The sequence below is a fragment of the Myotis myotis genome, unplaced genomic scaffold (genome assembly GCF_014108235.1).
Source record: "Myotis myotis isolate mMyoMyo1 unplaced genomic scaffold, mMyoMyo1.p scaffold_m19_p_20, whole genome shotgun sequence".
Lineage (NCBI taxonomy): Eukaryota > Metazoa > Chordata > Mammalia > Chiroptera > Vespertilionidae > Myotis > Myotis myotis.
Window position 1 is genome coordinate 19,783,884 of NW_023416325.1, and position 26,033 is coordinate 19,809,916.

General features: G+C 51.5%; 1 protein-coding gene across 1 annotated transcript in view; it reads right to left on the reverse strand.

The window, feature by feature from the left end:
• Window positions 1-844: 844 nt before the first annotated feature.
• The window catches only part of KSR2 (kinase suppressor of ras 2), a 269,125-nt gene continuing 243,936 nt past the window's right edge, over window positions 845-26,033 (reverse strand). The window contains exons 15-19 of the mRNA XM_036354302.1: window positions 13,999-14,095; window positions 12,794-12,927; window positions 8,301-8,432; window positions 3,094-3,223; window positions 845-982 (exon numbers count right to left, since the gene is read on the reverse strand). Of these exons, the coding sequence (XP_036210195.1) occupies window positions 845-982; window positions 3,094-3,223; window positions 8,301-8,432; window positions 12,794-12,927; window positions 13,999-14,095 (631 nt within the window). The remainder of the gene's footprint in view (window positions 983-3,093; window positions 3,224-8,300; window positions 8,433-12,793; window positions 12,928-13,998; window positions 14,096-26,033) is intronic.

Sequence of the window (26,033 nt, forward strand, 5' to 3'; positions counted from 1 at the left end):
TGCCCTAGGTGACCTGAACGCACATTAAATGTGAGGTGCACGTCTCTGGAACACGGGCTTGCCTTCCTCCAACCCACCATGTGCTGAGACATACGAGATTCTAGAAACCACAGCTCCTCGGGTGTGACCACCAGAGGGGCGAACTGACACCCGAGAGGTGAGTTTTGAGTTAGCCGCGACGCCCTTGGAACACGCCAGCTGCAGCTAAGACCTCTTGGTGGGTCCCCTTTGCAGATTACAAACCCCAGCTGCTTAGGGAAGGACTCTAGCACTGACCACTCCACTGAGGGAGGTCCCCAGAGAGAGACACACGTATTGTCTCAGAGCCACTGGGCTCCAGCCAGGAATAAGGGGAGGGGAGCGGCCTGGTGCCTCCTAGTGAGGAAGACAGACCCTTGTGGCAGGGAGGAGGGAGAACCTTCCCTACCTGTCTTTGTGCAACAAAGAATGCTGGGAGCTCAGCATTGCCTTGATGGGGACAGGCTACTGGTTTGAGGGAAGATTTCCTGAAAGCTAGGCCTTGTGGAGGGGTCCGCGGAATACCTGACACGTGGGGCTTGGTGGGTTCAGGGTACCACCTTGCCACGGGATGCTCCACCCACTGGGCATCAGCCTTCATCGGGGAGAATTAGGCAATGAGGTGGCATGGTAGCCACACGGCAGTGCTAGGGCCCAAATCCCAGAGCAGACTTCCCTGAACAGAAACCTGGTAGGGACGAATGGTGGCTGGGGGAGGGAGGTGGTGCATGGGAAGGAGAAGGTTGGCAGAGGAGTTGGGGAAGGGAGCAACAGGTGACCAAGGCCAGAGGACACGGGCAGCGGGGAGAGGGCTGAGGGAGAACACCTACTCTGCCGACTTCCAGAAATGCCCGGGGTGAGACAGGCGGCGGTTTCGTTTTGGCAGTTTCTCCAGCATGTCCATGAGCTTGGTGAAGGTGGGTCTCTCCTCCTGTTCAAAGGCCCAGCAGAAGAGAAGGATGTCCTAAAAGAAACCAATATGTGATGATTTAACAAAAATGATGTCTATATTACTCTTTGGAACCTCACTGGATCTGTCCATTTGTATATCCATTTATCCCACTTCCATATTCTTCAATCATCATCCACCCATCATCCATCTATCCACCCATCCATCCATCCATCCATCATACATGTACCCATCTAAATTCATGAATTTATAATCCATCCATCCATCCATCCATCCTTCCATCCAAAGATCCATCCATGCATCCAGCTACTCATCCATCATCTATCCTTCTAACATTCATACACCCATCCATCATCTATCCATCCATCCATTCATCCACCCATCCACCCATCCATGATCTATTCATCATCCATCCATCCATCCACCCATCCATCCACCCATCATCTATCCATCCATCCATCCAATCACCCATCCATCATCCATCCATCCACCCACCCACCCACCCATCCATCCATCCATCCTTCCATCCATGATCCATCCAGCCAATCATCCATCTACCCATACATCATCTATCCATCCATCCATCCATCCATCCATCCATCCACCAACCCATTCATCCATCCACCCATCCACTTATCCTTCTACTCACCTACTTTCTAGGCCATATGGAAGGCTAGGTTAGCCCTATTCTAGAAGGCCTGGAATACACTAAGATCAATAAAATACTTCTCAATGAGTTTGTGAACATTTTTCTTAATGGGGAGGGAGAAAAGGAATCCATATCGCAATACTATAGTGCCCTTCAAAGTCATTGAGGGGAAAATTACTTATAGTAATATTCTCACCTGAGAAAGGAAACTTAAGAGGCAGGCAGTCCTTAAAAGCATTCCAGATAATGACCCCCTCCCTGACTCATCTGTCTCTGATCAAAAGAAGGGAATTCGCCCTAGCTGGTCTGGCTCAGTGAATAGAGTGTTGGCCTGCGGACTGAAGGGTCCTGGGTTCGATTTTAGTTGAGGGCACATACCTCGATTGCAGGCTCCCAGCCCTGGTCGGGGGCATGTGGGCGGCAACCAATTGATGTGGCTCTCTCACATCAGTCTCTCTCTCTCTCTCTCTTTCTCTCTCTCTCCCCCTCCCCCCTTCCATTCTCTTTAAATCAATAGAGAAAATATTCTCGGGTGAAGATTAAAAAAAAAAAAAAGAGGGGAATTCTTCGTGCTATGTTTTAGAGGACGACTACTAATATACTAGTGACCCAGTACACGGATTCATGAACATTGAAAGGAAATTAATTAGAATGTGGCCGGTGGCGCGGGACTGGGCAAGATGGGCCGGACACGCCCTGGAGCCAACCTCCTTCTGTCCCTCCCTGGCGTCTGCAGAGTGAGCGGGGTCCCTTGGCCTGGCCTGACATCCCCCAAGGATCTGACATCCCCCAAGGGGTCCCAGAGTGCGAGAGGGCACTCTGCAAAGCTGCTGTCATACAGGGTGTGAAATGCAAATGCAAGTGTGCAGCAAACCAGATTCGGGGCGACAGTGCCCCAGCAACAACATAACCCACGGCCGAAGGTGGAATCATGAGGCCCCATGGGGAATCGGGTTCCCTCCTCTCTGGTTTTGGGGTGCGTCACCCGAGAACTGCCGCTGCCAAGTCACTGCAGCTTGGCAGCTCCTGTGTTGAGCGTCTGCCCCCTGGTGGTCAGTGTGCATCATAGCAACTGGTTGGACAGTCGGACACTTAGCATATTAGCCTTTTATATATATAGATACTCAGGCTTCTCTGTTTCTTTATATCTTGTTCTGAGTTGGACAATGCCTTAAATTTTTTAATATAGATGCAACTAAAATTAGATTACCAGTGATATTTTAATGAATGTCTTTTTTAAATTGACAGAAAAAGGATTCCCTGGTTCTACTTAACTCAGCAGTCCACTGCTAGGAAAACCTGGCCAAGTTCCTACTGATGCTAGGAACCTGAATTGCAGGCACGGTTCAGAGAGTTTTGCCTTCTAAGCTCCAAATTATTACAGGACAAGGCTGTGGGCATGCTTTTTGGTTACCCTTTGGGAAAGCACTTGCAACCTTCACACACAAGAAAAAGAAAGCCCGGAATGGTGTCTGCTGCTCCCCTTGTCCCCAGGACCTGGCACCATCCGACTCACCGAGATCTCCTTTCCCACGCCGATCTGGCTGAGGTTGGGTTTCATGCCTGTGCCCATTTGCCAGATGATTGCCTCTGCTGGCTGGGTCTTGAAAGGCCACTCCCTGGCGTGAAGCTCATACCAGATTGTTCTGTTGGCAGACGTTGTTAAAGGGGTGTTGGTGTGACATGTTACTCGCATCCCCCCACTAACACCCACCCACCCGCCAGCCTGCTGGCTGGTTACTCTGTCCCCTACTTTCTTCCTCACAGGGTGGCTGTTTCTCTCCCTGGCTGTGCTTAAGGCTTTCTTGGTGTCTTAGAGTCATGCTTATCCCAGGATACCGCCTCTGGTGCCTTGATTAACATGAATCAAAACCTAGAATCTGAATAATTTAATAGTGTGTGGCTGTGACCTCTGGCCTGTAATTCTAGAGAGCCAATGTAGGGGAATAATTAAGGATACAAGAGTCATTTACAAGGATGTTCTCTACAACATGATACGTAACATTGAAGAAAGCAGGAATGATGCAAGTGTTCAGCAGAGGGAACAGGCTGCATGTATCATGGTAAACCCATCAAATGACACAGAATCCTACATTATTAACACATTTCAAGAAAACTTTGCCGACAGGACAAAAATGCTCAATATATCACTTTAAATGAAAAAAAAAACTATACCTAAGATATAACGTTACTCTTTTTCTAAAAAGCATTATATATGTATCGACAAGAGAATAAAGAGAAACACTGTAAAGTGTTAACAGTGGCTATCTCTGTGATAGGATAGACTAGGACAGGAATTTTCCCTTTTGTACTTGTGTTTTTCTGAGTGTGAATCATCCTGTAGAATAACTGAAAGAAAAGAAACGGTCTGGGAGTCAGACTGCCTTGCGTTCAAGTTCTGGTTCTACTCGGCATTGGCTGCATGATGCTGGGCAGGTCCCGTCACTTCCCTGAGCCTGGATGCCCTAGCCTGCCAGGTTAGAGGCGGGAGGCTGTTTATCTGGGATGCTGAGTGGAGGGCAATTCGATGCCAGGTTGATTCTAGAACAGCCGAGGGCAAACTACGGCCCGCGGGCCGGATCCGGCCCGTTTGAAATGAATAAAACTAAAAAAAAAAAAAGACCGTACCCTTTTATGTAATGATGTTTACTGTGAATTTATATTAGTTCACACAAACGCTCCATCCATGCTTTTGTTCCGGCCCTCCGGTCCAGTTTAAGAACCCATTGTGGCCCTCGAGTCAAAAAGTTTGCCCACCCCTGTTCTAGAAGGACTGATTTTGCCATCACGTATTTCATAGACAGTGACAGTGTAATGACTGAAGAAAGTCTGCTCCGGTGAGCAGCACGTGGGATTGGACAGGGCCCGGGCTGGCAGGATAAGTGATGCTGGGAGGTGTGGGGGGCAGTGAGGACCATGTGGGTGCTCCTGGGATGCGGGTGTTGGCGCTATTCCGTGTGGATAGGTCTCAGCTGGAAAGGGGCAGAAACAGAATGATGGGAAACCAGCTAGTATTCTAAGAACTATTAATCAGGCTCTGTGACTGTTTTATTCTGATTAAAGAAGGCACATTCCACCCTGGCAGGAGCTGACTTGGAGACGCAGCCCTTTCTCCCCATTTGGAGCTGCCTATTATCATGAAAAGATTAACAAAGATTTGTTACAGAAACCAGAATTGCCAGCCCTTTGAAGATCCCCAGCCTCTTTTGCATACCTGCAGGCCTTTGCAAACCTCCAGCCTGCTTACCTGTTAATTCTGGCACTCCCTTGGCTATTTCCCCATGTAACCCCAGCCCTTGCATGTCACTAAGCCCTTTGAAGACCCCTAGCCTTTTGCATATCTGTAAACTGCCCTTTTGCCTACTTTCCTTTGTATTTATGCCTATATAAGCAGCTGGCTTATGGTGGGCTGCAGAGCAGATTTTTGTGGCTAACCTGCTGCTCTCCCATACTGCCGGCAATACTGGAATAAACGCTCACATATGATTCAACCCTGTGTCTGCTTAATTGGCTTGAGTAGTGACAGGCAGCATGGACAAGCTCACTGAGAACAAGGCTCCGCAACTCAGGGACTCTCTGAAACCATCCTCGGAGCTGATCTTTCCTCCGATCTAGGCTAATTTGTGTAAATCTGCCTTAAAGAACACCAGCACCCCGTTATCCTTTTGAATCAGAGGACTGTGCCAATCGGGCTATTTTTAGGGTCCCACTTCCCCTTAGCATCGCTTCTCCCTGCCGACCTCATCCTTCCGGGGCGGGGAGGGGTGCTGCCGCTCAGGTGCTGGGATGTTGCTTTAGATCAGTGGTTCTCAACCTTCCTAATGCCACGACCCTTTAATACAGTTCATGTTGTGGTGACCCCCAACCATAAAATTACTTTCGTTGCTACTTCATAACTGTAATGTTGCTACTGTTATGAATCGTCATGTAAATATCTGATATGCAGGATGTATTTTCATTGTTACACATTGAACATAACGAAAGCATAGTGATTAATCACAAAAACAACATGTAATTATATATGTGTTTTCCGATGGTCTTAGGCGACCTCTGTGAAAGGGTCGTTTGACCCCAAAAGGGGTCGCGACCCACAGGTTGAGAACCGCTGCTTAAGATGCTCAGGAAGTTCTAAGTTAAGGTGCTCTGTGGCTTTATCCCAACAATAAACAATAACACTGATTGAGTGTTTGCTTCTCAGTACATACGCCCTGTCCTTCTGGGAACTGTAACAAAGTATCCTTTCAATGGCAGTCATTGCCCTAACCCAGTGCTCTGCAAACTGCGGCTCAGCAAACCGCGGCTCGCGAGCCACATGCGGCTCTTTGGCCCCTTGAGTGTGGCTCTTCCACAAAATACCGGCTCTTCTACAAAATACCGACTTCTATGCATGGGCCACAAAGTTTTAATCGCACTCTACGTGCACGCCCAAACGTGGTATTTTGTGGAAGAGCCACACTCAAGGGGCCAAAGAGCCGCATGTGGCTTGTGAGCCGCGGTTTGCCGACCACGGCTAATCTATTGGCCTCATCATATCTGAATAATAATGAAAGCTCCATTTTAAGCAGGAGGCACCCTCATTATCCCCATTTTACAGATGAGAAAACCGAGGCCCAGAAAGGTTATGTTATCTTACCTGAAGTCACATAGCAAATAGGTGGTTGTATCCAGCTCATCGGACTACAGAATTGCATCACTGGCCATTGTGCTAGACTGGCAACCCTATGCCCCATCATGCAATCGGGGCAGAGAATTCTCTGGGAGGACAACCCCTGTAGTTGATGGATGAGGGCTGGTGAGGGGCACAGACAGACTGCAGGCTCAGGGGCTGCTCATGTGAAAGGAGAAAGGGAGGCTGTCGGGAGCGGGGAGCGGGAGCGGGGTGCTGGGCTGGGTGCCCTATGGGTGTTTGCTCACTTACTCCTTCAACACCTCAGTGGGTTTTATGATCTTTAATTAGGGCTTTGAGTGGTGAAATGACTCTGTGGTTCAAAGCACCAAATCTGGAGCCAGGCTGTCCCCCGTTTGACTCCCAGATCCTGCCTGCCATCGGGAGAGTCACTGAGCCCTGGGAGCAGTTTCCACACCTGTCAGTTGGGAACGGGCATGACACCTGTTCGTAAGAGCCCTAACGCAGTGCTCACCACGCTTCTGAAAGTCCCCTTGCCCTAAGTCATTCGTGAGCATGGCGCTCCCAAGCACCTAGGGGCGTCTAATGGGCAGGAAACCGGAATGCAAGTGTCAGGAATGAAGAAGGCCTCCTTAAAACTCTTTCGCACCCAACTTGCAAGAGAACTCACTTAAAGGAAAATAACAGTTGCCGAAGATGAAAACACCAGTGGAAAAGTAATTACTTACTTCAGTACATTTTGTTAATTACATTCTTCTTTCTTTTGCTAAATTTATATGAAAATATACCAACTTAATTACTGCAATTTGGTTTCAGATAACAGTTTCTAACTAGATAAAGATTGGGGCATAAACAAATCAGGGAAAATGACAGCCACTAAGGGGTCCAAGTGACGGTCGTTGAGCATCCTAACGTGCCAGGACCCGCACCCAGGTTTCACAGAGGGGCGCGGTGGGCACTTTCCCGGGGAAGACGGCCTAACGTCTCTCCGTGGTGCTCAGTGTATCTACACGCATTTGCAGGCCTGCGGCTTTCCCAGCAGCTTCCCAGCCCTGCCACCACCCGACGGCTCAGGTGAGGTTGGTGGGGCCGCTGGAGGGAGGGGAGCACGAAGCCTTCCCAGCTGCACCTTCTCAGAGCGCTCGGCCAGCATCTCGGGGCTGAATGTCCTGGATCCTCACCCCCCTCTCCACTTCCAAAGACATCTCACTCAGCCGGTCCGTGAGCCTCAGTGCTTGAGCGTCGACCTATGAACCAGGACGTCACGGGTCGATTCCCGTTCAGGGCACATGCCCAGCTTGCAGGCTCGATCCCCAGTGTCGGGCGTGCAGAAGGCAGCCCATCGATGGTTCTCTCTCATCATTGATGTGTCTATCCCTCTCTCCCTCTCCCTTCCTCTCTGAAATCAATTAAAAACAAAACAAAAACAGACATCGGGTTCTCTCTCAGGACGGCGGTCACCCTTTCCTTCCGACAATCCTCAACTCGTCTTTCCCAGCTCGAGGTGCAGATTCTGTGCCTTCTGGTTGGCTCCAGGGCCAGCTCCCTGGCAGCTCAAACTCACTGGGTACGACTCGGCCCTCTTTGCCTTCCTGCCCCACCTCCAGGCTCTCTCTACCTTGGTGAGGTGGTAACTGTCCCTCTGCCCAGGTGCTTAAGGTAGAAATCTGGGCGCCACCCACATCAAACCCCGTCGCTCCCCTTTCTGAATGCGTCTCCATTCCCCGTGTCCACACCCGCTGGCCCTGACTCAGCGGACACACCAGCACCTCCGCCTGGCCTGGTCACCAGCCTCAATCCTGTCCGTCTCTTTTCCACTCTGCACAAAGTACTGTGGCTGTGCTGAAACTGGACATACTGTTGTGAATGAGCCAGGTAGCCTGCCATGCTCCATAACCAGTTAGAAACCAGGCACGAAGATGTGCTGGGGCCCCCCTTTTTCCTGCATCCCAGTCAGATCCCCCAACCTCACTCAGAAACCCAGCCACTTTGCCCCCACAGACAGGCGCCCCATCCCTCCCAAAAGCACCGAAGGAAACCGGGGACGCGGGCCTCTGCCGGGGCCGAGGCTCTCGAAGGCCGGGGCGGGCGCCTACCCGAGGGCGAAGACGTCCGAGTGCTTGGAGAAGGGCAGCTTGTCCTCCTCCGTGTCGGGGGACAGCTGGCGGATGATCTCGGGCGCCAGGTGGCACAGCCAGCCGTTCTGGATGCGCAGCTTGTCCTCCCGCCTGGAAAGCAAAGCACAGAGTGAGTCCTGTGTCGCAGCCCCGGGAGGTCAGGCCCCCAGCGCTGACCCCAGCCCCTGTGCCATCTCTGCTGGCTTTCTTGCGTCTCCCTGTTGGGGCACTGCCTGACCTTGTACTTGAGGCTAAGACCCAGTGGGAGTGGTACAGGGAAGGCTGGTCTAGAGAGACAGGCAACACCCAAACCATCGTGGGTCCCTTTGCCTCTGAGGTGCCCCTCCCCACCGCATTCCATGAATACAGCCGATTCTCATCCTTGTGGAGTCATGCTCTGTAGTCTCCATAAACATGTACCAGCGAATACGGAATTGGTGCTCCTGGGAAGTACAGACGGATACCCGCATGCGCGTGCACACACACCTCTCACATACATCATCTCAAATCCCCCAAACCACCCGTCCTGGTCCATTCTGCTTTCTTTATTTTGCACAAGGGAAGTTGAGGCTCCGAGTGTTGATGCTTGTCCGGGGCTGCCCCACTGCCCAGTGCCAGCTGGCCCCAGGGCTGAGGCTTCTTGCGCTGCATGGCAGGCACCCCTTGCTCCACCCCCTGGTCATCTGCCCATGGCCGCTGGAGCAACAGGGAAGAGTGGCCCTTTGTTCAGCCTCAGTGGGGAACAGGCCTGTCATGTGACTCCAATCCTTCCCTACCCTGCATGCTCCTGAATGACTGTGCATGGGCCGTGAATGCGGATTTGGGGTTACCAATACATCTGAGTAGGTGAGTTGCAAATACGGAGCCTGTGACTGAGGAGGATCAGCTGTATTTATGGAGCGTGCACTATGACACCAGGCTCTGTCTCGCACCAGGAGCCCAGCGGAGAACAGGACCAATGGGGCCCGCCCTCCTGGAGCCTGAACTCTGGTAGGGAGAGGCGATGACAAGTGAATTAAATAGACAGGAAAGACACAGAAGGTGGTAAGCATTGCACAAAAGGTTAAAAAGGGTAAGTGTGAAAGATAAGAGGAAGCTGGCTTTAGGTAAAATGTGAGCTAAGATGGGCACGACCCAAAGGATCCAGCCCTCTGCACAGGAGAATTGCAGGCAGGTGGGAAAGTGAAACCAAGGTCCCAGGCAGGGCCTGTGTTCGAGAAACCTAGAAACACCAGGGTGAGTGGCACACATGACACCATCCTGTGTATCCACTAAATGTTTACATCCAACCCGGGGGGCGGGCCTTGGGTGGCTCCCCTCCCAGCACCATAAACAATGCTGCGTGGACGTCTTTGGGCAGCACCTATGAGCATTCCTCGGGATCCATCCTTGGAGGAGACGGGAAGCTGGCTCCCTTCTTCACTGTGCACCTTTAGCAAGTGCAGAACTCTCCATCTGAGACTGAAATCCAACCTCCTGCGAGTTTCCCCTTTCTCCTAGGAAAGGGCCAGCTGGTACAGGGAGAGTGGGCAGGTGTGGGAGAAGGGGATGGGTACCTCCAACCATCAGGAGTGAGGCTGTGCCCTGGCTGATGCTGCTCAGTGGTTAGGGTGTTGGCTGCACACCGAAGGGCCATGGGTTTGATTCCCAGTCAAGGGCACATATCTCAGTTGCAGGTTTGATCCCTGGTGATCCCCATTCCCAGACGGGCATGTGTGGGAGGCAAGCAATCAATGTGTCTCTCTCACACTGATGCTTCTCTCTCTCTCTCTCTCTCTCTCTCTCTCTCTCTCTCTCTCTCTCTCTCTCTCTCTTTCTCCCCCCCCCCCCGCCCCCCTCCATCCTTACCTTCCTCCCTCTCTGAAAATCAATGGGGAAAAATGCCCTCGGATAAGGATTAGCAAACACACACACACACAAACAAAAAGGAGGGAGGCTAGGAGGCGCCAGAGCCCCCAGCAGTGGGGCCTCCGGGGCGCCTGCTGGGAACCCAGGCTGGCTGGGCTGGAGGCTTCCTCCAGGGCAGGCTTCTGAGCTCCCCAAGGCATGAGGCATTGCCTCCTGAACTCATTCGTTCACATCCCACAGCGGGGAGTCCTGCCCTAGCTCAACACCTTCGAGATCAGCTATTCTCACCCTCTGCTTCCAATAGGGCAGCCACTAGCCATCCTGGCTACTGAGCAACTGACATCCAGCCGATGCAACTGAAGAAGTGAGCTTCTTACTTATTTGAATTAAAGTTAAAATAGCCACCTGTGGCTAGTGGCTACCACCTTGGACAGTGCTACGCTAGAATATTATTTACAACAAACGGATTTTTTTCACTCCTGTATATTTTAATAGATTACCTTTTAACGTGACCTTAAGTAGAAACTAGCACTTCTTAAGTACACATTAAAATTAATATGGAAAATGTTTGTTCATATCCTCCCTGAAGTCGTCTTGCAGACCTTGCTTGGGGGCGGGAGAAGCCTGGCGAGAGGCTGCAGGAGTCTGAGTTCTGGTTTGGGCTGGATAGTCCTTTGGGTGGGGCTGCTCTGCGCACTGGAGGATGGTGAGCAGCATTCTGGCCTGTACCCACTCGACACCAGTAGCACCTCCTCTCCCGTTGTGACAACTAAAAATGTCTGCAGACATCACAAATTGTCCCGTGGTAGGGTGGGGAGAGCGTAGCTGAGAATCACTGTTCAAATTTCTACGTAAAATAAGGAAATGGTCCAAATTTCAGTCTTTCCCCATCAGTGACACATGACTTGCTCCTGTGCCCTACACAGCGGACGGGATAGAACACATTGCCCGCTAGCAAATACAGGACTCGAATCCATTAGCAAGCGCTTGAAGTGGCAGGCCAGTGAGTTCTTGCTTGTGGAATCGAGACACTGGCAGGGATTTAAGGACCCATCTGTTGCTTACTAGCTCTGTGACCTTGAGCAGACCCGAGTCTCTATTTTCCCACCTACAAAATGGGCACATACTTCCACATGGCCGGTGCAGGGACGAACGGGAGACAATGCCTGGTACAGGGCTGTGTCAGCTGCCAGGGCCACAGCTGTCAGTGCGCTTGGGTATTACCTATGGATACGTTTTTTTATCTTGAGGACTCAGAAATGAGGTTGAGAGTAGAACCCAAAGTAAGAATGCCATCCAAGAAAGAGGGGCAGTGGCGATGGCAACAGGGGGAGTGTGCCGGTCCCCACGCAGCAAACCTCGAAGTAAGTGCTGCCAGGGAGGCAGAGGGAAGGAAGGAGCCCGCAGGAGCCAGCCTGCCTGGCTTCTGGGTTCTGACTCGAGGCCTCTCTCCACCTCGCTCCTGGCTGATGTATTTGATCATTTTCTGCCTATTTTCTTATCTGAGATGCTCTATGTAGACGGTTTTGAAGACTGCGAGAATTTGGGGGGGGGGGGTGCAGTAAAATCTAAAAATGAAATTTAAGCTTCTGTTCGTTTCCGCATCACACAGAAAGAGCCAGATCACGTCTCACCCGACTTCGGACGGTGGGACCTAGACTCAAGGTATTATGGAGCGTGAACCAAATTCACTTGGGAGAGGCCTGGGTGCAGCGCAGACACCGGTTATTCTCAAAGGGAAGAAGCTGAAGAGGAAGGAGAGAAACTACGAGGCTGCCTCTCTGAGGAGGAAGCCGTTTGTTATACGTGGGGCTCCGTTAGAGAAAACACGCTGGGTCTGGAGTGTGTGTGTGTGTATGTGTGTGTGTGTGTGTGTGTATGCACACACTTTCCAAATTAAAAGCCACACAGGCGGCCCTTCTGAATTATGGGTTGTTTACTTGGGATCAAGCTGTTTTTCACACGGTCACCTCGCTCTAGGGGTGAGAGGCGCCTGAGAGTTAATTACTTAACTGGTGGTTAATGATTCTCCTGTGTGATATTGAGGAGGTCTATGCAAATTAATACTAATTACAACTCAGCAGCAGCTACTATTTGTAGTGTCCTATGCCCCAGGCACTGCGCTGGACTGGATGTGGTATCTGATTTTATCCACACAAGGAGCCAGAGGCAAGCACAACCCCATCCATCATTTTCCTTGCAGATGGGAAACTGAAGTTCAGAAAACGTCCATGACTTGGCTGAAGTCAGTTAGTAAGTAAGTGGCCAAGCCATGCTGGGCCCAGGCGTGTCTGACTTTAAATCCCTCACTCTTAACTGAAGTCCTGCTCCACTAAAATGAATGGATTCATAAGGAAGCTTGGAGGGAGGCTCTTGGGTGATTCCCACTTCCGGGTGAGTACTTGGGATGAGGGAAGAGTCCTCCAGTGAAACTCAAGGCCAGGGCTTTGCAGGATTTGGAGATGCTCAGTGGCCACCTGGGAGTCAGCCCTGCACCATCACAGGGCGGCCTGGCTGCTCAGCTAGGTGACCTCAGGCTACACCACGTCTAGGTCACTAAAGCCATTTGGGATGACTCCCCGTCCCCGTCGAGAACCCCTCTGAGCCCTCCCACCACTTCTCACCTGCCAGCCTGCAGCACCCCGGAAATGCTGAAGAGCCCAAAGTCTGTGATCACCACTTTGCCATTGTCGTAGAAGACGTTCTTGGACTTGAGGTCCTTGTGCAGGATTCCCTTGGCGTGGAGGTAGCCCATGCCCTGCCAGGAACAAGGCGACAGGGTTGTCAGAGGAAACCTGAGTGCTCGCTGCCACTGCGGCCTGGGTTCTTGGTTCACGCTCCCTGCTCTGCCCAAGGGATCACACGATAGCAGTAGAACCAGGGCCCACATTAAAGGCATACAGGCGGGTGGGAGAAGGCCTGGCAGGTGGGAACAGGCAGGGTCTCCAAGACACAGATATGCCACCACCCTCAGACCACTGCACGACTGTCTCCATCTAGCTCTTCTGCTTCCTGAATTAGAAACAAAGGAAGATCTCTCCAAAAGAAAGAGGGTGGGAACAAATCTGAGATGAGGGCCCCGAGAAAGGAATTTCATTAGCTGTCTCTACACACACATACCCGCACCCCCCCCCCCCCCCCCCCGCCAGCCCTATTCCTCTTTGACAAATAACTCCTAGCAGGAGACCTGCTCCTTAGTCTACTTAACCCCGCCCCTGCCCCTGCTGAACACACTGCATTCCTCCAGAGACATAACAGGATTCGATCAGCAAAAACATGGAGAAGAACCTGTTGAAGGTGCAGCTCAAGGGCGGGTGTCTAGAGTTTTGTCTGCCTTTATGAGAAGTTACATTTTTATTGCTTCTCACCCCTTAGTCCTGACACTTCCAATGGAAATAAAAGACCGGATACAACTGACTAATGAGGCATCTGCCAGAAAACACAGGATGTTCCTGCTTGTTTTAATTCCAAACAACATCCAATAATTGGATGTTTCCCCAGCAGCTAGAGAGAGATGGCTAACACACCTGGGAATTCAAGGACTTGAGGAGTAAAGGATTCTAACAAGGAGAATGTTCCCCTCCTGGTCCCTGTACATGTCCAATTATCATGATGACGAGGCACTAGATAGGAACCAAACACCGAGAGACCATCCCTAATGGTTGTATCTTGGGGCAAAATTCTTACATACACTTGGCATAACATTTGTCAAGTCAAGTCTGATTTCTTTTAAGCCCAGACTATTGGTCTGAAGCCACACTATGAGTCCCAAGAGGGGGCACAGTCTTTCTGAGGTTCACGGAGGGTGGGGGCCCAGACCCTATGGTACCTTCACAATTTCTTGGGCAATCTGCCTGGTTTTATTGACATCCAAGACGATCTTGGCGTCCCGCACCACCGAATAGAGGGTCCGTCCTTTACAGAGGCTGGAAAGGACGAGAGAAATGGTAGCTGTTGAGATGAGGGTGACTTTTCCCGGCCGGTGTGGCTCAGTGGTTGAACATCAACCTATGAACCAGGAGGTTACGGTTCAATTCCCGGTCAGGGCGCATGCCCGGGTTGTGGGTTCGATCCCCAGTAGAGAATTGCAGGAGGCAGCTGATTGATGATTCTCTCTCATCAAGGATGTTTCTCTCTCTCTCTCTCCCTCTCCTTTCCTCTGTGAAATCAATAAAAATGTATTTTTAAGAAGGGGTGACCCACACAGTTATGAGAAGTGACACATAGTAGGGTGGACTTGTGGACATGCCCCTGGTAACCCCCTGGGATAGTAAGCCTGGGGCGGGAACTCAGGCTGGTTCTGGGAGGCGGGTCTGGGAGCAAGTTCTTCTGGGCTCTCCAGGATCTTCACCAGCACCCACCCCCACCCCAGCCTCCAAGGACACCTGCGGAGTCTAGCCGAGTTCCCTCTCTCCCAGGGTGTCAGGAGGGAAAGCTGGGCACACCCTAACGATGGACGGGTCCTCAGACCCCACTCAGACAGCACTCTGCCGGCCACTCATCCCAGCTGCTCCTGCTCGCCCGGAGTAGCGGTTTGTGGGGACAGTGATAAAAGACCAGCAAAGTGGCCGCTGATGCATACTAATTACCATCAGCAAATGATGCATTAGAGTCTTCAGACAGAAGTGTGTAAACACCAATAATACTTCCCCCAAACCAGATGCCTGTCTAGATAGAGGGTTTTTCAAACTATTTTCAGCCTCATTGAGTTCATTTCCAGGACCAGTGGTTTAAGATGAATGACAAGATGGAAAGGGACATTATGCAGTGACAGTCACACCTTCTCATTTAGTTGCTGGCATGCACATCTGTCCTTCCCCTGCAAAGTGAGCTCGGCCAGGCACTCACAGACCAGGCCCTCAGTAAACAGTCACTGAATGAACAAGTGAGTGAGTGAGGGAGGGGATGAATGAATGAATAGAGTTCCAGATTCACCGGAGCATCCCTAGCCCCTAGCACCATGTTTTGCTCACAGGGTCCAATGTTGGCTGAAAGAAGCCAGAATGACATTAGGAAAGTTCATTTTCCATCTACGTCAACATAAGAGCTTGCATTTTTCTTTGGTCTATGACTTCATTGCTAAAATGCCATAGGCATTCTATTCATTTCCTTAGTATTCACGGAGCCCTTGCTGTGTGCTAGACTTGGTTGAGATAGTGTAGGTGAGGTCAGAGCTCTGGTATTAGATGGTTTCAGTCTGAATCCCAGCTCTCTTCCTTGCTGACTGTGTGTCTTGGTGTGCGTTACTTAACCTCTCTGGCCCTCCGCTTCCTCATCTGTTAAAGGGAACTAATGATTCCTACCTTGCATAGTGAGAATGAGAAATGGCGCTCCATACCATGCTTGGCACTTGGTGGGAAGTGTAAAGAGTGGTTAGGAGAACGGAGGCCTAGAGCTAGATGCCATGGGTTAAAATCCTGGCTTGTCAGCTCCTGGCTGTGTGACCCTAGGCAGGTGAGTTAACCCTCTGAGCCTCTGGTTCACTGTTAGTAAAATGCAGTCAATAGTTCCTGCTTTCTAGGGTTCGTAAGAGAATCACATGAAATCAGGTGTGTAGACATGTAGGCATCTGTCCATGCCTAACACATGGTAAGTACTCAGGTAATGCTGGCCACTAAGAGAGGTAGCAGATGGTCAACACACACTTGTGCAAGCCTACGTAAGTTTACACACACACACACACACACACACACACACACACACAATCTATTATCTCTCTATCCATCCATTCACTCACCCAAAATGCTAGCCCATGATCTCTAAGATTTACCTCCTCACCTGCTTAAGTGAGATTCCCAGGGTAGCTGACTCACAGGGAGTCTGATTCACCTGCCTGGGTCGCTGACTCAAGGCTGTCCCCCACGGCCAGTGAGGCGGGTGAGGCAGGCAGTGTGTTTGCTGAGGCTGTGGTGGGGGGCGGGGGGGGGGGCCGGGGAGAGCTGGAGGTGGGGTGGGCTGCGCAGCCAATTAACCACATTGACATTTAAATATTCCCAAGGTGGGACTGTGGGTGGATTCCCTCCCTTGGATACTCCGTCCTGAACAGACACCTACACTCATTACAGGGCAGAGCCAAGAAAATAACATCTCGCGGCAGATGGCACAGCAAACAACTGCAACAGACTCCCGACTCTCCGACTCCCCTGCTCAGGAAAACCAAGACAGGTCGCAGGCTTCAAACGTCCGACCCGTCTTCTTCCCGCGCACACCCTCCTCTCCAGCAGCAACTGCTAACGTCTGCTCCTCTACTACCCCATGGTGTCGGGAGCCACGGGATAAGCTAACGCTGACTGGCGGGATATACATGGTACGCCCACAGCTTGGGGCATCTGCTATGTGAAATATACAAATAACCCACGACCAGCAACTTCTCCCCTAACGAAGCAGGTACCCAGCAGGCATGCATACTCGTATTCACCCACACACGTACTAGAATGTTCCAGAATGTTAATAGCAACCTATCCTAATAGCCCCAAGCTGGAACTAACACCAATGTTTATCAACTGAAAAATGGATAAATTGTCGTTTATCTATATAACTAAAAGAACTATATTCATACCGTACTGCATAATAAACAAACCATTGCTAACTGCAAAAGAAGTGAATGAAGTTCATTAAAATGTTAAGCAAAAGAAGCCAGACACAGAAGACTCACACTCACACTGAATTTATACAACGTGAAAAAGACGGGCAAAGCTGATCCACGTGCCTTGAGTCAGCACAGAGGTGACCGGTGGGGCTGCGGGGGCCGTGAAGGGCAGGCGGTGATGTCCTGGCCTGGGTCTGGGTGCCTGTTCTATGGAGATGCATTTAGTGAAAATCCATCAGGCTGTGCTCTTAGGATCCAGACACTCTGACAGGTGTTATCCTTCCCCAAAAAAGTTTACTTAAAAAAAACCAGTAAGAAAAGGATGAACAATTACTACATGGCATGGGAATTTAAAAGGAAATCGAAGCCAAGACTGACACCCTAGGTGTCCATTTCTAACGTCCTCCCTGTCCCCAGGGCAGTGTGGGCAGAGGAGCTAGGAGCTCCCGAGGCTGGCTGTGCCCACCCAGGTTTCTTTCGGGGGCTGAGTTGGGGAGCAGGTGCAGGGCAAGGGCTGGGCTCTCAGCAGGACGAGGCCTGAGGCAGGTGTCCTGTGTGCTGAGGCCTGGGTTGTCCAGCCAAGTCAGTCTAAGTGTCCAGGGCAAGTGCTCTGTGCTTGGGATTTCTGTGGCTAACGGGGTGCCCTAAAGCTGCTTGCAGGTGGGCAGTGGGGAAGGGAGGGGAGGAGAGGAGGGAGGCTTACTGAGCACATGCATGAGGCCTAGCCCAGCTGCCAGTGTTATGTGGAGACTCAGAGCAGTGGAGGACTGGCTCACAGACACGCAGCCATGATCAGCCTGCTCCTGATCTTCCTCATCTCGTCCTCCATGGTGTGGGTACCCAGTTACTGGACGTGATTTTCAGGCCATTAAAGAGACACACAGCCAAGTGAGCCCACATCACGCTTCTACTGTTTACTACTTGCTGGGTGATACTGGGAAGTAACTTTGACCTCAGTTTCCTCATCTGCAAAATGGGGGTGATAGTGACAAAAGAGCCCCACTAGGTGAGTGTTCACACTGTACTTAATTGATTCCATCTTCTCTGAAATGAGACAGCATTCACTGACAGGTCACAGTTTCCCGGACACTGTGTTTCTTTGTAGCACATGACGTAAATGCTGTGTCATCTAACGGATGACATCGTGGACTGAATGAAGTCTGGGATGGGCCCGTTTCACAGATAAAGAAACCTAGGCTCAGAGCAGTGAGAAGAGCTGGTGTTTGAGCCCAAGCAGCCGACTCCAGAGCTCATGCTCGTAACCCCCATCACTGCGTCTTCCCTGTCTCTGAGGCTCGGCATATCATAGGCCTCGGTGAGTGGAAACTGTGATGTAGCTACAAAGACCACCTAAGACGATGGAGATTGAGGCTGCTGGCCTCCACACAGTGTCAGTCTGGGGCTCAGGAGAAGGTGTTCTAGTGGCTCGAGGAGATATTTAGTAGCCCTCTAACTAAATACACACACACACACACACACACACACACACACACACACACACTCCCTCTCAGTATCTCTCTCCTCAACATCATCATTTTTCCAAGAAGAGGAGCCAAGATTGAAAATTTCTTGTCTCGTCCACAGGCCACCATCTCTCCCAGTCCTGGCTCCAAGCAGCTCATATAAGGTCGGCTTTCCACCCCACATCCCAGGTGACACAGGGAGCCTTTTGGCCAAGATGACACAGCAAGTGTGAGACATTCGTTGTAAAGCAGCCTTACCGAGGCTGCCAGAAACAATGACATAAAACCATGTGGGTTTATCTCAAGGGCCTCCGTCCAAGCTGACTCATTCTGCCCAAACAGTGGCTGGGACAGAAATCTGGCAGCTCGTGGCGGCCACTTCCTGTCCCTCCCCCCAACTCCTCACCACCAGGCCCAGAACCCAGGCTGGGGTGGATGGTGGGGAGTGTGCGGGGGGCAGCCACCTCTGGAGACAGACCGGTTATCAGCCCAGCACTGCCACCTCTGTGCCCACGCGGCCTTGGGGACTCATGTGAGGATGCCCACAGGACCCACGTTTGTAACCACGGGAACGCGTCCACATCCCGATCCTCAGAACCGGTGCTGGTGTGGCCTTACACGGCAAAGGCCCTGGCTGCTCCGAGGCAGCTGGTTTCAGTCAGATGTGGTGTTAAAAACACTGGCTCCCCTCCTCCGCCGCTGTCTTCTAAGCACCTTTAAAAACTCAAAACCCCCATTTAATGGCCCTCCACTCCTTCCCCCTCCCTTGAGCAAATAAATCCCATTCCCAGCAACAGGTTGCACGCTCCATCAAATTCCAGCCGCAGGCCCAAGCGTCCAGGTCGTTCATGAATCCAACTCCGAAGATATTAAACCTTGTTGGGCCTCTGGGGCCTCCTCATCAAAAGTGCCAGGTGAGCTTCCTAGACAAATGGAAAGTGCCAGAAAGCAAGTGAGAAATGCCAGCTGTTTGCCACCTGCTTAACTCCACGTGCGCCCGGGAATGAAGAGTTATGGAGTTCCATTAAGCAAGGCGCTGGCTGGAGGCTCCTGTCCCAGGTGGAGAAAGACGCCAGTGGCCTGCCAGGCCAAGAAATGTGCAAAGCGGGAGCCTGGCTGCCTGGAGAGCAGGCTGAGATTCTGCTGAGGTTCTTTCCCTCCCACCCCCTCCGGCCTTTGATGTTGCAGCAAAGCCCTGAGAAGGGGGAGGGGAAAGGAGGCTTAGAGTCAGTGTTACCGGGTTCTTCTCTCTGGGCACTTTAAGGACTGGGGTGGGGGTTCTTCCCATGAGGGGCGCTCCTGCCGCTGTGACCCACGCATCTGGTGACATCCTGCCCCCCGGGTCTGGGCTTTGCAAAGGAGGGGGTGTCCCAAGGGCACAAGCGGCCAGCTGGGGAGGTGCGGGCTTCCAGGCCACGTCCACCGCAGCTGGGCTGGTCCTCTGCCTCTTGTCGCACTGCATGGTCCGGCCACCATCCAACACTCGCTCTTCTTGACCTGGTCCCAACACACCCCGGGGCAGGCTGCCCCCCAACTCTGCAGCACATTCCCTCGCATCTCCTAAGGGTCAGACGATGCATCTCCTTCGGTATCCCTCGCATTGCAACCAATCATTCCAGAACCACGGTGAGATTTTTGCCAGACCAGCCAACTCTCGTATTATCTGTCACCTCCTACTAGGTTCCCTTATCAGTGGTTCTCAACCTTCTGGTCCTTTAAATACAGTTCCTCAGGTTGTGACCCAACCATAACATTATTTCCGTTGCTACTTCATAACTGTCATGTTGCTACTGTGATGAATCGTCATGTAAATATCTGATATGTAGGATGGTCTTAGGCGACCCCTGTGAAAGGGTCGTTCGACCGCCAAAGGGGTCGCGACCCACAGGTTGAGAACCACTGCCTTAGCTGCACTGCCTTTGGAAAGTAAGTGGGCTTTTATAATACTTTCTGCCATTACCTTCTAGCATGACCAGGGTGAAAGCAAGAATCTCCAGCCCCAAAGAAATGTAAAAATAAACACCATGAAAACGAACACATTAGAAAGCAAAAGTAAATCCAGCTCGGCATTGTGGCCTGCCCCAGGACCTGAGCTTGAGGCCGCCACTTTTTGTTTTTAAAAGGAAGTTTAGCAAATGAGGGTGAGGGAGGTGGTAAACACAGGACTGAACGGAGACTCCTCCTGCATCCACGGGGCTCTCTCCACAGGCACTCCGCCAGCCTTCCTCGAGGGACACCGTGTGCACAGGAGGAAATTCAGGGGCAGGAAGCTTAGGTGACCTACCCGGGGGCGCTGGCAGCAGGCGACAGGGTCAGGATTTGAGTCCAGATCTCGAATCCTCACATCTTTCCAGGATTTCATAAGATCCCTTGGGAAGAGATGATTTAGCCCAGGAGAAACTGATGGCCGGACCTCCACAAACCCGTTTGTCCATGGAGCTTCGCTGAGGACCCCTCCCTCCAATTCTAGGCTTTTCCTTCCACCCTCCAAATTCGGGGCCAGCCCATGGTCCACGCGGGCCTCATTGTCCGTTTGCTGCTTCTGTGTGGGAATGCCCAGCTGTCCCCCAGAGAAGCAGGGCAGGCTGAAGAGGCTCGGTCATCTGAGAGAGTCTGCCAGTCCAGCGGGCAGCACACAGCTGGCCACGCCCGGGGGTGCTCGGGAAATGTTCCCGGGATGAGTGAATGGAGGAGTGCAGGAATGAATGACTCCCGCCACCTTCCTTCCCCCCACTGTCCACTGAGCTGGAAGGGCAGTGCTTATGACAAGGCCCGTCTCGCCGATTGGCTTAGCGCACGGAACTGGCCACGAGACCAGCCAGATGATGGTGGCGAGGAAGCCTCCAGATGCTTCCCTGCTTGAGGCACCACGTGGCATCACAACGCCAAGCAGACCACTGGCCCTGCCCCCAGGGCTGGGTACCGAAACATATCAATTCTGGTTCTCTGACCACAACCACATTTAAAAAGAAAAAGCTTAACAGTAGACTGAATATTCTGTCTTTAAAAAATATATACATACCACCTAATTTATATGCATTAAAAACCCACAGAGGATTGACTCTGAGGGTGTTAGCAGAACTATTTCCTGGTAGTGGGATTAGGAGCTTTTCACGTTTTATTTTTTCTTGCTGCTTATCTCTCTTTTCTAATTTTTCTCCCATAAACACGTGTTACTTTTGTAAAATGAGAAAAAAGCGAGGAAAAAAACACCTCTGAATCAGACTGAAATGAAACCAGACACACGTGTTTATGCTACAGACAGTTTGGAAAATATTGAACTGGCGACAGACTGAGATGAAAACGTACAGTCTGAGCTGAATCCATACTCCAGGCAGCTGACTTGCTTGGAGCTTCTCTGGCTGCGACTCTGAGGGGGGAGGTAGTTTCTGCTCGTCTTTGGCACAGGGTTCAGCATGTTCTGGGCAGAGGGCAAGTGACTAGTGCTGCCCGAAAGCCTGACAGCAACCCTCTCCCTGGGAAAGTCCAATCCTCATTGAGGAAGACAGTTTACGATGGAGTTTTTAAAGTAACCGCGTGGCTAAGAGGGGAAGGGGCAGATTGGTGATGCTTGTAACCCCAAATGGCCGTGTCCTTTCCGCCCGGGTGACCAGGGGCCCAAGAGAATGAATGGAGATGGCAGGTGAGGAGGGGAAGGGCAGGAGGGGAGAGACCCTGGGAGGGAAAGGAACTTGAACTAGCATGTCATCACCCCCCGAGGAATGGAGAAAGTCTAGCGACAGAGGAACGTGCTGGGAGGAATGGTTCCTTTCAGAAGCAGAAGCAGAAGCAGAAAAAGCGCTGAGGAAACGGGGCTCCTGGGGAGCACAGCGCTGGGGTCCAGAGCAGCCCTGGCCCTCTTGCCTTTGGGCAAGTTGCTCAAAACAAAAGCAGGTGGACCAAGCAGGGCCTACCTCACAGGTGTGGGGAATTAAATTAGAAAGGCTTGCATGGACAAATTCTGCTCCACAGCGCCCCCTCCCAGGCCCATGGGGTACTTCACTTCCCCGTCTCTAGTTATGCAGCACCACTTGACAGGTGGTGGCCAATGAAAGTGACCTGTCACTTCCTGTTGGGGGCTGAGAAGCCCTTTGCGAATCTTCGTCTCACTCGTTGTGTGCCTCTGTGACCATGGAGGCCACGTGATGATAAGACAGGGCCAGGAGATCGGGAAATCCTGGGTCCCTGAGTAACTGCGTGGAAGACACTGCCCCGCCTATGGCAAACTTCATGTAAGAAAGCAGCTCTGAGTGAGCCACAGGGATTGTAGCATTGTCCGTCACTGCGGCATAAGCCTATCCCATCCTGACTAATAGAACAGGTAATAGGGTTAGTGCCTACAGCATAGAAAGTGCTAGATAAATATTGGCTGTTACGGCTAATTGGTGGACCTCAAAGTACGAAATCATTGAGGTCATAAGAAGAGAATGGACAGAAAAAGGGACAAGAGCAAAATAAACAAAAATCAGATATTCCTGCTGGGGTCAAACTTTTACGGGGAGCATCGCCAGGGAAACCGAAACCTCTGAGACGGCAGCTGTTTTCCTCGGCACTGAAGCCAGCCCGGTCCCGAATGCCCACAGGCACCTCCATTTGTACGTTAACTGGGCAGCACAGTGGTTTTAAAGAACCAGAGGTGGACAGGAGATTCAATTTTGTGTTTTTGTTAATAGCTTTCTCCTGCTCCTTGCAGATAGAAAGCGGGTCACCCCAGGGATTGACCTCACCTCTCAATCATTTAAAAACAGAAAATGAATGTCCAGAGAGGTTAAAAACACAGATTTTGTGCCTCGAAAGGTTGTCACGTGTCAATGTTGCATCTTCATGGGAAAGATGAAAACGCGATGTAATCCTATTACGAATATTTCTGTTAGTCGCCAAGCCTTACTTTGGTAATCTGTTTCAATTCAAAGTCCCGTCATTCCCCAAATCCAATTTAGAAGATGCAGGAACAACATGCAAGTATGTGAAGATTTCTCAAAGATGAACGAAAATCGTCACTTGAGTTCATTTGGGGTTCTTTCTTTCCCCTAAGCTCTTAACTCCCGGGCACCAAGAGAATTCCCTCTTCATGTTTTTCTGATAAATCTTGCCCTCACAGGCCTCCTTAAATCCCACAGGCACTCTAGCTTCTACCTTCAAAGCTTCGAGGGCAAGGATGTAGAGATCTTAGGCTGGAACATTGGTGGGAGGGGGTGCCCAGGCCTGGGGCTGGGATGTATAGAAAAGAAGTTAGGACCAGCCAGACCATTCCTTCTACACAGCTCAGAGCCAGAGGCCCGACCTCATGCCAGTTCCTACACTGTCCGCTCCGCCAGGGTGGAAGCGGACACATCATTTCAACTGCACTGTGGGCGGGTACAGGCGGCCTCATTGTACATGAGGAAAGGGAGCTTCAGGGTTTAACCCAAACGCTGGAGCCAGCACGTGGCTGCCCCTCTGGCCAAGGCAGGACCCCAGGCCTCTGTGTGTGTGTTTGTGTGTGCGCGTGTGTGTATGTGTGTGTGTGTGTTTGTGTGTGTGCGTGTGTGTGCGTGTGTGTTTCTCACCGAGCACCCCAGCTGCTTGCTCAACCTGAGCTGCTCATACTCAGGGAACCCCGGACAAGTAACCAAACTCCTTGGAGCCTACAGGAGATGGAATGTGTGTGTCCCCCCAAAATTCCTACGTTGAAACCTAATCCCAATATGATGGCACTGAGGTCGTGAGGGTGGAGTGGAACTGGGTTGTGATGGGATTAGTGCCCTTATGAGAGGGACACCAGGGAGCTCCCTTGCCTCTTCCATCGTGTGAGGTGACACTGACAAGACAGCGTCTACGGATGGCGAAGGGGGTTCTCACCAGACACTGAATCTGTCCACACCTTGGTCTTGGACTTCCCAGCCTCCAGAACTCTGAGAAATAAATGGCTGCTGTTTATAGGCCACCGGGCCAGGGTATTTTGTTATAAGCAAAAGACAGAGCCGGGTCTGCAAAAGGGGGACAATTATATTCACCTCAGGGTGGCTGTGAACTTTGGTAACATGCTCATTACAGTGCCTGGCACACAGGAGGACTCAGTCACTACCCACCCCTATTATTACGAGTGCTCATCTCTGAGGGTCAAGGGCTTCTCCCTTTGGTGCCCCATACACTCCCAGTTAGCACCATTTCTTCCAAGCCAACTGAACCACTGGTGCTTTTCCAAATGCGGCATCTCCTTTCTCCTACCTCCTTCCCTCCGCCCCCTCCATCAGGAGCGCTCTTTCTCCACTCCCCGTTTCTCCCAAAATGTCTTCTTCTTCAGGAAATAGCCCATCTCGCTTCACTCCGAGTTCCCGTCACACCCTTCGCACACCCCCCTTCAGACGACCCTCTCCATGTGGTGCAATGATGGCGGCGCTCCTGTCTGTGCTGGCTGAGTGGGAGAGAAAATGAATTATTAACAAGGCCATTTTTGAAATTTTCGATTATGGACACAGGTCTTGAGCATCTAGGGCCTGGAACAAACCTTCCAAGTTGATACACACGCCACCGTATCGGGCCAAGGAAACATCATCTCTGTTAAAATTAGAAGCGAAATGTCAAGGTTCTCAGAGGCAATTTCATAAATAATTCCACCTAGGCAGCCCAGCAGACGCAGGTGATGGATTTCATTGGCTCTCCATGTTCTATGTTAGCACACTTGCTGGCAGCCTGAAAGTGACATTTCTCTCCCCGGCCAGGTTCACCTCTTTTCCCACTGGGCAAACATGGATGTACTTTTTTGCAGTTGTCAATTTCAGGTTGCGATTTCTATCCCTGTTCAGTCCAAGTCCATGGGCAGGAGGGTCTGTTCGCTTCAGAGATTCAGAATCACCATCTTCTTGGTGCCCAAACAGCCCTGGGTTGCCTGCAAGCCTGTATGTTGCCTCCCAGTACGGCTTCAGAAACCACACAGGAGATGGGAAAAGGGAGCTGGGTCCAGAGGCTTTTAGGAGAAAAGTGGAGAAAAAGACCTTGGATTTTTCCCTGCAAGGGTAGAAGCTGGATAGAGAGCAAGGAGAGCGATCAGGGGCTCCACAGTAAAACACAGGCTCAGGCCTGACCGGCGTGGCTTAGTGGTTGAGCATCAACCTATGAACCAGGCCGTCACGGTTCAATTCCCCATCAGGGCACATGCCCAGGTTGAGGGCTCAAACCCCAGTGCGGGGCATGCAGGAGGCAGCCAATCATTCTCTCTCATTATTGATGTTTCCATCGTTCTTCCTCTCAGAAGTCAATAAAAACATTTTTTTAAAAAACCCCCCACAGGCTTGGGCACTTCCTAGCTGAATAACCCAGGCACATTATTTAACGACTCTGTGCCTCCCTTTCCTTATCTGCAAAGTAAGGGGGCTCATTCTATCCTCGTGAGGAGTCCAAGAAATGCTGAGATGTGAATCCTGCCTCCACCACCACAGGCTGCTTTATCTTTCTGAGCCTCAGCTTTTCACCTGAAAATGGACTAATCCATCCAAAGTGGCCCCCGGGGAGCTACAGAAAATGCAGCTCCTCATTCTGGGGACCACAACAGTGATAGCACGCGCATTTCCTTTCTCCCTTTAAATAACCACCACAGGCATGAATTCATACGACAGGTGGGTGACTGCCTCCTGGGTCCCAGGCTGTGTGCGAGGCTCCAGGGGTCACGCAGTTCAACTAGGCAGCCTGGGACCTCCTGGAGCTTGCGGTCCAATGAAGGTGGCGGATGTCTGTGCACCCACATCCCATCAGGCCACACGTGTGAGGAGGGGCACGGAGGAGCGCCCAGAGCTACCACCTGGGGGGAAGGGTTTCCAGCAGAGATGCCGA